General features: G+C 40.0%; 1 protein-coding gene across 4 annotated transcripts in view; it reads right to left on the bottom strand.

The window, feature by feature from the left end:
* Positions 1–2,489: 2,489 nt before the first annotated feature.
* GRK5 (G protein-coupled receptor kinase 5) overlaps positions 2,490–10,911 on the bottom strand; it is a 167,570-nt gene continuing 159,148 nt past the window's right edge. For all 4 annotated transcript variants that reach the window (XM_074875401.1, XM_074875403.1, XM_074875404.1 and 1 more), the window contains one exon: positions 2,490–10,388. In XM_074875401.1, coding sequence (XP_074731502.1) covers positions 10,290–10,388 — 99 coding nt within the window. In that variant the 3' untranslated portion in view covers positions 2,490–10,289. The remainder of the gene's footprint in view (positions 10,389–10,911) is intronic.

The raw sequence follows: 10,911 nt of genomic DNA, 5'->3' as shown, positions 1-10,911 counted from the left end.
ACAAGTAAGCCGTGCCCTGGCTAGACCTCATCCCTTCCAGTGCTGGTTTCTCTCCATCACTTTTATATTCTTGTTCCTCCCATTTCTTCAGCCCTGGTGAAACTTGCCCCACGCTGTGTCTTGCCCCTTCTGCAGTTCATACTTTCCCTCTTCCCAATATTCACCTGTTTGCAGAATTATTTCTTCTACTGCACTACTTCCTCAGCTCTTGGGCCTTGTATTTCTGTCTTTCAGAGTGTGCAAGTGAATATATGTGGAGAGGGCAGATTAAGGAATCTTTCACATCCCTTCTGCCAGTCTCCTCAGGGAACAACCAAGACTTTCCCCCCCCCAAAAGGGAAATGAAACAGATAAGACTCATTCCACATCCCTTCCCCAGTCCTGGGATCAATAGGATCTAAGGGAATGGAGTTGGGATACTGAGAGCTCTCAGTCCTTTGTGTGTGGGAGAAAGCTTTATATACTTAGGCTAAATTAATTTTTCAGAATTCACAATTGCCTTACTGCTGCAAACGGAGGGGAGCTGCCAATTACGTGAGATTTTCCCTGAAGGAAAATATTTTTTTAGATTTAAATGAAAGTCTGAAACACATAATGTATTAGCAGATGCTATAGAGGGGATGCATCTGGTTTTCATTGTAAATCTGCCAGAGGTTAGTTTCTCCTCTAGGAGTGAATACATAATAATAACATATTATTATGTGAGGGCATAATAATAACAGTGCATAAGGACAAGGGAACAATATTAATGGAACACAGGCAACCTTAAGTCTTTCTTTCCTTAAGCATGTGGCTTTGCACCCTTGAATGTGTGCTGTTGAAGTTAAGTGCTGCAACGCACTTTCTACCTACAAGCTTTTTAAAAAAGGCAAACTGCCCGCCTTCCTAATCCTGATATTTTGATCACGATCACTCTGCAGTGACCCCAGACTAGCAGGTCTGGAGCATCCTGAGCCTCTCTGCAGACCTCTGCCATATAAGCTAACGGAGGTACATGGAGCTTTGCACTACTAGGGTGCTACTGATGTTTGCTGGCAGCAGAGAAACAAACTTTCCTTGAATTAAGAAAAAAAAATAGCAGTGATAAACTGTAATTTAAAAAAATAGAGAATCAGGTAAAATTTACCCAAGTGACTGTAAATGGTCTATTCAAGCTGCTCAGCCTCTGCGGCAGTTACTCTTCTCCACTCAGGACACCCTATTTTAATTTTATTTGTTTTTTACTGTACACCAATTACGAAATAGAATTACAAACCCCAACAAATTAGACTCTGACTTGGTAGAAACTTGTATTGTCTCCTCCCCCAGAAGCACCCCATAGACCTGAAATTGCAGAGTCAGGCCCATTTATGGTATTTTTCATCTGTAAAGCACCCTAAGGGATTAAAAAAGTTGACATGGTTTTTTTAAACTGGATTTCCTTCAAAACAGTGTAATGACTTTCCTCTTAGAAGCTGTGCATCTCATGTCAGCAATAGTGGAAAAGTCTAAGGAAGATTACATCTCCCAAGAGGGAACATATCTAGATGTTGCTGTACAGAAAGGACAGAAGTTACAGAGAGAACAAAACCACCAAGAACTGTCAGAGAAGGAATAAAATTTCTTCTCACATCCTCTCAGATTGTTAAAATCTTCTAAAAAATGGCTTGGGTTTGCTTGGAAAGTGATAATATGCATGACCTGAATTTATGTAGTCTATTACCTTAGGTTTTACTGAGTTTAGCTGTTAGATGTAGCTGCTGCTCTCATGCAGATATTCTGTTTTCACAATGTTCTTTCATGAAACTTGATGCAAACACTGTTTGCCATTAGCAGTCTCATAAAAATATTCTTTATACTTCTTTGAAAAATCCTTCTTTCTCCTCTTAAAGAAAAAGTACTGCACCAATTTCCTCTTGGTGATTTTGCAGCTACTCTTTGTCTTTGTTTTAGATCTTCCTGTACAGAATACCAAAGAGCACACTTGGTTGGCTGCTGTTGTTGTTTTCCTTCTCTAAACACTTTCTCTCTGCCTAATTGGAGCTTAGGCAAAGTCCTCTGTAGGGCCTCATAAATCAGACAGTGCTCAGCTTAAAAAAACAGTTCATGTCTTCTGAAGCCTATGTCCCTACTAGTGATTTTGTCATCCTTTCCTTGAACTTATTTTTAAGGTTGTAAAGAGTTGTGCCAGCTGACAGTTTGCAGTGCAGAGGAAGACTGGGGATGTGAGGATGGAAAGCAGAGGAAGGACATCTCAGGGGAAGCACAACCTGCTTTCAGATGAGAATCTGAACCTCCACAATGTGAGATACAACCTCAGTCCCCTCAATCTCTGTGAAGATGCGATGGGACAGAAAATACAAAAGACAGCAATATTAAAACATACGAAGCCACAAAGGCATCTAATAAGATATGGGCTGCATCCCACTCTCATCGTAATCATCTTTAAGATCCCAAGGACTTGAGGAAGCTCTGTTTGATTACTCGCCTCATTAAAGCAAAACATATAGTTTTCATGTATTTAAATTAAGGAATTTATTAAAAAAAAAAAAAAAAACAAAGCCAAAAAAACAATCAAAACAGTGGTTTGATCTAGATACAGCAGCACTGTGACATTACTAGGACATTATGTACGAAGAATCCAAGCAGCCATAGAACACAGAAGCCTTTATCTTCAGTAACAATCTCAAAATGAAACTAGCTTCATCAAACAATGTTAAAGATCTCCCTGGAAAGAGAAACAAAACCAAACAGACCCTCCCCACCCCTAACCCTTTGGATACTAGAATGATTTTTTTTTTTGTACAATACCAACAGCCACTAGCTCTTCTAATTGAGAACACTTGCTTTAATTTATTACAAAAATGATCTGTTGACTCAGTTATGAAAGACAACTTTTAACATTGCTTTAGAAGTGTCTGCTCCTCTTATAGACTACAGTATTAGAAGTGCTTAAAAACATTTAATCCTGGATATGCTCTTGAAATTCAGTCAGAAGGATATTCTGTGAGTGTTTATATACCAAATATGATTTTTAATTTTTAAAGCAGGTGAAAAGACTAACCCTAATATGAAACTGCAATTTTACAATTTAATTATTAGTCAGATATGGGCAACCACATGATAGTTCATGAAATCTTTAGGTCTATCTACATTGCTCAGAAACACAAAATAAAGTTTTTACAACTTTCACCTTCAAAAGGCTAAAACATTAAGTCTTTTGGAAGAGTGTCCAGTGTTTAAAAGAAATGCAATTAAGGGAGACCGCATTCAATACGCATGAAACACAACTCTTTTGAGCTTGCTAATAAACATATCTAACAGCTGCAATGTGGGGTGATGAGAAAGGAAAACACATCTGTCATCCAGCCACTACCCGAAATGTTTCTTCTCTGGGAGTGAATCTTCTCTACAGGACCGCTGATTCTCCGGAAAACACTGAGTTCCTCTTTGGAGACCGTTGATCCCAGGCATGTGGTTGCCTCTTTTGTTTCCATAGCTGGGCAGTGAGTTGACCCAATGTTTGCCACGGATGCATCTCTGTGACTTCACACAGCATCTCACTTAATTGGTACCTAGGGATTTGTTTGCGGGCTTGGCCAAAAAAGTTGAACCAATGAATGTTATTTTGTTCCCTTCCTCGTAACTATTTATTTCCAATATAAAAAAAGAGGAAGTGTTTGTGTGAATGCTGCAATTACTAGTTAGCTCTTAAGTAAGAAATGAATAGCATTTGCACTGTCATCTCATCTTCTGTTGGAGATGTCTTTACAGAAGCGCAGTGCATTCTGTTGCAGTATCTCTAAGGAACTAAGACAAACCAATAATAAAAAAGAGCCCTAATTTACAAGAGTCTTCTCCCTAGTCATGTAAATAAGAGCAGCTATATTAAGCCTATTTCACTTAAATAATAATACAAAGAGTTGATATTTATCTGGTTTATGCACATACTCCAAAGTGCTTTCTATCGATAGACAGAGCGCATCCCTCCATGTTTAAGAACAGGAAAACAAAATTGCACAGAGGTTTGCCCAGGGCAGTGAAGAAAAACATGGGCAGAATAGGAACACAAACCACCACTTCTGGCTCCAGCACACAAACCAAGGAGAATACATATGTGCCAGCAGTAATATTCGTTCTAGTGAATAGGCAGCAATCTGTTTAAAATTGTTTCTTTCCTAAAGCCCATTTGTCAGTACACTAGCTTAGCTGATCCAACTGCAGCAGCTTGTATTTGTATTATCACAGAGACGTTTGGGGGAGGTAAGCGTATAATACTGTAGCATACTGTTGGCTTTCACCTTCTTTGGTGGTTTCCCTAAAGGAAATAATTTGCAAAATTCTCTAAACCAATTTATTTCTCTTTTCTTTTTGCAGTTAAGGACAGAAAGCTATTACCAGCCAGCACAGCAACATTATTTAGTGTAAAAGAGATTGTGTCCTGCCCAGCACACAAAAGAGACAAATTGTTTTAAACTTATACAGACTTTCAGCTTTAGCACAAGGGTGTTAGTCATTATTATTCTTACTCTAAATAATTAGTAGTATTTTAAATTGCAGGTCATATCTGTGAAAAGCTTGAGATAGACAACTCTGAAATCTTCTGTTTTCCATGGAGCCACTGATTCTGCCAGACTTCACTGCCAAATGTACCCCCTGCAGCCTGAGACAGAGCAGGACCATCCTTGGGCAGGAGAGCCTTTAAGTCTGGATTTCTGCTGCTTCTGCAGGCCACTTTGTGCTTCATGTTACACGCATGAAGGAAGACGGTCTAAATCCCAAGGGGCAGACTAACCCAAGGATGTTCTTTCAAAGAAAAGGCCAGTATCTTCAAAGCTTGTATGGGAAATGCATAGAAATGCCTGATGAATGATCTCTGCACTGAGAGACTTAATAGGTGAGTATTACAAATATGAAATGAAAAAAAATCACGACTAACTGTGGAGCAGAGGTTAAAACACCCATGTCTTGTCCACAACGAAGACAGGTCCTGCAGCCACCTGTTTCATGGATGTCTGTAAGAAGAAGCAGCTGTGCTATAAGGGTGTGCATTTATTGCTCTTCCAGAAAAGCCTCCATAGGGAACTCCTGACTGAGGCTCAGATACATGGCAACAGAGACCTGTGTGATGGCTGTTTATGAAGGCTGACTGGATACCTACTTGCCTCATCAAACTGTTCCATCTAACCCTCACAGAGGCGATGTTGTCTTCGAGCCATGGGACATACCCTACGCTTAATATGACCTTGTGTGTGCAATTTCCAGGTTACTCAAAAACCTGGGAGCAACATAGGATGAACCAAGGAAGAATGTGCAACAACGTGTGGTAACAACTGCCACTGGGCCCTTGCTGAAGATATACACATTGCAGTAGTTTTCACACTGTTCTCCAGAGCTCACAGCTTGTCTGTCTTCCTTGTCCTGCCCATGGTTTTATTAGTATTACAGATTGGTTTCCTGGTTTTCTTTTTAGCTGAGGCATCTCTGCTGAAAAAGATCAACAGCAACTGGATTTGAAATGCGAGGCTCTGATGGATGAAGCAAAGAATTCAAGCTGGGTCCTGAGGTCTGACATTAAGATTCAGTGTCTTCGAATCAGACGCTTTACTGGGTCAGCCAAGTTTGATTTCCTACTGCTGATGGCACTCTTAGCCATAGTTTCTGGAGGAGGGGATGACTGCAAATTGAGATGGTATCAAACTGTTTTCCATGTCAGTAGGGCCAGATGAACGCTGTGATATTGAATTCTGCAGCTCCCTAATGCTCGGTTTGATCTCCAGTTTGGTTTTATTATCTTCACACCTTTCCGAGCTTCAGAAGCAGGTTTTTGTTCAGAAACAACATCTGAGTCATGGCCATTCTTGTAAAAAAATCTCTTTTTAGATAATCTAGGTCAAGAGTGCACATGTAAGAGTTTATTATGTTATTTTTTCCTTCATTTCCTTTGTTTAAAAAAGCCTTTCATCCAACCAGAGTGGGAAAAAATGCTACAAGACTTAAGTGAATCTTGAGACACTGTAGAAAATTAATAGCAAACATTTGAACCATAAAAGCCTGTAAACTAACTAGTCTTCATCAGACTACTCAGTAAAGATTTAAAAATAAAAAACCTGCTTGTGCAATTCAGGATCAGATTGCAAAAGATTTCTGATTCTTAAAAAGAGCTAAGTTTGCTCATCTGTCTGTTTAAAACAAGTGACCAGATCTGAACACGCATTTTTTGGAAAGAATTTGTATTGAATTGGAAAGGAGATATAGAAAAATAATCAGTCTGGAAAGCTATTAAAGAACTACTCCTTTCTGCTCCTTTGTTATGCGCAAACCCACCTCAAAAACTGTTCACTTGGAATCAACATACTAAAAATCCCATCGCAAATGCTCTCCAAAGTTGCACAATGAAACTATAGTTTGATTTTTTTTTCTCCAGAGTTCTTGAACACCCATGGCTCCCAGTGTTTTTTAAATTTGGTTTCGCAGAGCGAAACGCCAAGTGTCTGTGGAAGCCCGGTTGTGCAGGGCACTGCCTTGGCAGGGCATCAGCCCTCAGTTCTGGGCTCAGATTGCACCTGGTCACACAGTGGGAGTGAGAGGACTGTGGTTCTACTCCAGTCTTGAGTGCAAGGTGAGATGAATAATTTAAAAAAAAGAAAAGAAAAGAAAAGAAAAAGAAGTAACAAAAAAGAAAATCCTGCAGGTTTTGTTGTTGGAGGCAAACCCTGACTTGAAGGTTCATTAGTGATGTATGATATTGATTGAATCTTTCAGGGCTTGGGTACTGAAAGAGTACAACAGTTCTGCTGCCCCAGCATTGTAATACTGTTTAAAGTTTGTCAGACAGGATAGCAACACTTTAGGGATGTGGCATGAAATCTCCATCAACTGGTCTCGTTTTCTGTCTCTCCCCGTACTCACTCACTGCTCCCAAGGGGCTGGGATCCAGAGAGACTTCATCCCAGGCCTGACGCTTCAGGTGCGCAGAAGCATCCTTCTTCCACACCATCTTGAGGATTCAGGATATCTAACCCTAGCATAATGTCCTCCAAGTATCAGGACTCAGTGAATGCAGCTCTCGTCATTTGAGGACTTTGCACTGTCCCTGTGTCTCCACTGCTAGAGTCCTAGAGGCGCTGAGTAAGGAACTGTCCCAGCTGAAAGGAGAGCAGGAGAAGGCACATACGCTATCATTCACTGCTGTCATAAAAAAGTCATCCCCACTAGTTAAGGCTGATAGCATCTGAGAGATATAAGGCCATCTACAATCCATATTTGCAATTTGTTCACCAGCTTTCGGTAAGGGGTTTGTTGTTATTAGGGTTTTATTTCCCAAGCGGGAGACGGCAAAGAAAGAAAATTTCGTCTTCATATGCCAAGTTGGTAACATTTAGGAGATGAAGCCCTTGGGCCAATAGCTGCAGTTTTATCAGATTTATCCAATGAAATATTAATGGGCTAAGCTTTCCCCAGCCGTCTTTTTTCCTTCCTCATGGTGGTAGGTGGATATTATCAGCTGCATTTTTCTGATGGGTAAAGATGTTTGTCTGTTGCTGCAAAGTGATACAATGGCAATAGTGGAAAAAAAGAGCTTCGTCCTTCACTCCATCCCCATCCAGCACCCTCTTCCCCTAACATCCGTGTAGAGGACGAAATCAACTGAGGGTGCACAAACATACTGCGTACCATACTGTTAGAAGGTGATGTCTTAGAGTGCCAGAAACAGATAGGAGTTGCACAACTTTGCAGCTCTCTAAGAAAAACTAAGATGTGTGTCTTGTCTTGTCTCAGGGACACCGATACACATCAGTTGTCTGGCTAAGATCTGCTCCTCCACTTCTCACCTACACTTCTTGCAATCAGGTGTAATCCCACATGTCATTGATGAAGGCCTGTGAAAACCTCCCAGAGCAAGTATGTCTTTGTGCAGAGTGTGCTCAAGTCACTGATCAGATTCCTGTTGACTCAGGCAGCTTTATGTCAGGCCATGAGAACAGAGCTGGAGTTAATAGCCCTGCCTGTGCGTAGTGGCTTTCACCTCTACAATATTTCATGCCCCTCCTGTCAGGAAGCTGAGACCATTACAGATTTAGTTTATAGCTGATACAGAGAGAGAAAATGACACAAAATTCTCATCTATTACTGTCTCTCTAAAATCTTGCATCTTCCGTAAGATCTGCAATGCCATCATCTGACATGGGAGAGTGGCCGAAGTTCTCCCTGAGCATCACCAATACAGGGAAAAGGAATTTCTGGACCACACTGATGTTAAGGAAAAAGAGGAACAAGTTCTTGGTGATATTATGGCACACTTGCACAGCTTCACTACATGTCTGCTAACGACCAAGAAAACTGGAGTCTTTTGAAAAGACGTGGACTTGCACCTTAACGTACTTTACTCCTAATAAAGGAGCCAAAGCCTCATCTTCCTTGCTTGACTTTTCTCTGTCAGTCGCTTTATGCAAATCCTCTCTGTTCTGTCTCTCTCCCTCATGACCTCAAGCTTAGTATGTAATTCCTGTGTCTTTCTCACTTAGAGATTTGCCACTACTAACCTGCATCATTTTTCCCCTCTGCATTGGCCAGATAGAACATATACATGATAGTCTAATGAATTTTGGCTATTAAGACTTCCACTGGAACAGTGCTTCCTTGTACCCTGGGATTACTGCACTACTAGCTAACAGGGTTTTAGAAACACCAGGCTGACCTTCAGGTATTCCTGATGACCCAAAGGTGTAAAATCATCAGTATACTCTAGCCAACATTGTAAAGAGCTCGGTGAGCCAACATGTTTTACAGAACATGTTGGGCTATAGAGATCCTGTCTGCACTTCAGGGGACAAAGGTTTTCCAATTCCCGTTGAAGGGAAGTAACTGTATTTTTGATCTGATGTTAATAATAATAATAATAGTGGCATATTTGAGAAGAGCATGATTCTGATGCCTGAGGTACTGCTACTGATCCTGACCAATCCTGTTTGTACTAGTGGGAACAATGGTTTTGTCAATGGTTGAAGGATCCTGCACAAAGAACGATGGAACCAGAAGTAGGAGGTATTATTTCATAACTGACATTTTATTCCATTGAGGACCTAATTGAGAGGACAAGTCATAGTGTGTTTGGCATGACACATGGAAGTACTCTAAGTGCAGACACAACCTATAGGTTCTGCTACTGCTCAAAAGTAGCTCAGATCTGAACCTCCACAGCTCTGCTCTAGAATGCTGTCATGAATCTCATGTTCAGCACAATCCAGACTCTACTGAATTTCTCTGTTGCTACCTGTTTGATATGAGCAACTGTGGAAAGGCCTTGGACTTTTGACTGCAGCATGAAGAACACTTCGAGTTTTGCTCTCATTTCAGCAGGTGCAAGTTTCAAGTCCTTGAAAAACAAATGGTCATTTGCTTTCCTGGTCACCTCTCACTCAATTTTGTTCCTGCTGTCATTAGAAACAGCACAAAAACTAGTGAAGGAGAAGGGCTAAAAAAAGGGTTCCCTTTGTAACTAAACGGTTTTTGATGAGCTAACAATGTAAGTAAGTGCAAATCTCAGCTGTGCTGGTCCCATGAAATCACAAACCTTAGGCATAGCAAGTAGCATTCTTGAATGCATCAAAATCTTGTCTTTTAGCATTTAATGCGAGACATTACAAACTAATGAAGAGGAGAAATGTATGCAGTGTTGCTGTAAACCAAATATACAGATGTAAAATAATTAAGAATAAACTGTTCCATAAAAATGCATGTCAGTAAAACCCAGTCTGATAAAGTGATTTATGAATAATTTTCTAGAATTACTAAAAAGAATGATTTCTCGTTTGAGGCTCTGGAAGTCTTGAGTCACATTTTTTTTCTTTTAAAAAAATGTCTTAAAACACATGGCTTTACAGCTGCTGCTTGGAAAATATACACCTCCAAAGTCTGACTTTCATTTAAATACAAATGTACAAAATGTAAACTGAGACAATAGAGAAATTTACAAAACTTTTCTTTAAAAATAATAAAGACAAAATTCAGTTCTAGTATGATGCTATTTAAATACGTGCAAGTAGTCATGTTCATTGAATTTCTATTGCAATGTTCTAAATAGACGAATTTGATTCACACAGTCTTGAGTGCCACCTCCAAAAAACAGACCTGAGTGGAAAATTCTTCTTAAAATGCGAGGCTCCACTGGAAGGAATGGATAGAAAATCTCCATTTTGGGGAGATCCTTTTTTTTTCACTCAATGGTGGAGGCTCTCTCATCCATAGAAGCTCCATAGATTATAGTGGAAGGATGCAACATGTTGTTTCATAAAACTGAGTTGGAACTAGCTGCTTCCAGTGGAGTTTGAACTTACGTGATTTGAATTTATGTGGTGATTTAAACTTGCCTTTGAATTTGGAGAACTCTTTGAATTGTTCTGATGCTGTAGAAAGAGGAAGACAATGACTATTAGATTCCCAGAGTATGCCATGCTTTCTTTTAGTCCAACATTGTTCATCTGACGGTGATAACGTACTGACTGGGCTGCAAGATTTTTCTTTGAAGATCTTTGGATGTAAAATATTCTTCACTTTCTTACCTGTATTCTCTCTAGGTCAGCAGGACCATGGCAGTTCTTGAGGAATGCAGCAAAGCAGACTCACTCAAGCTTCAGGAGTCAAATCAATTCACTGCAAAATGTCAGTATCTGCTAAATCTGACTAATACAGGGGATACCTGCCAATGCTCAGACATGGTTTGAACCCTACAGAAACAGATTGCTCTAAGAATGTTATTTAGATTTGCAAGTGGTGCCATGGTGCCTTGTGAAAGCTGTACATCACGTATTATCTGATCTGCTCTCTTCTCTAGTATCTTGGTTTCCTGCCATGACTACCTCACTCAAAATTTGCATTTTCTTTTTTTTTAAACACATAAGTCAAGGATTTTCACAAGGAACTTATTAA

The sequence above is a fragment of the Strix uralensis genome, chromosome 7 (genome assembly GCF_047716275.1).
Source record: "Strix uralensis isolate ZFMK-TIS-50842 chromosome 7, bStrUra1, whole genome shotgun sequence".
NCBI classification, from domain to species: domain Eukaryota; kingdom Metazoa; phylum Chordata; class Aves; order Strigiformes; family Strigidae; genus Strix; species Strix uralensis.
The sequence above is the reverse complement of the archived record's forward strand: the minus strand, read 5'-3'. Positions and strand labels throughout refer to the sequence as shown.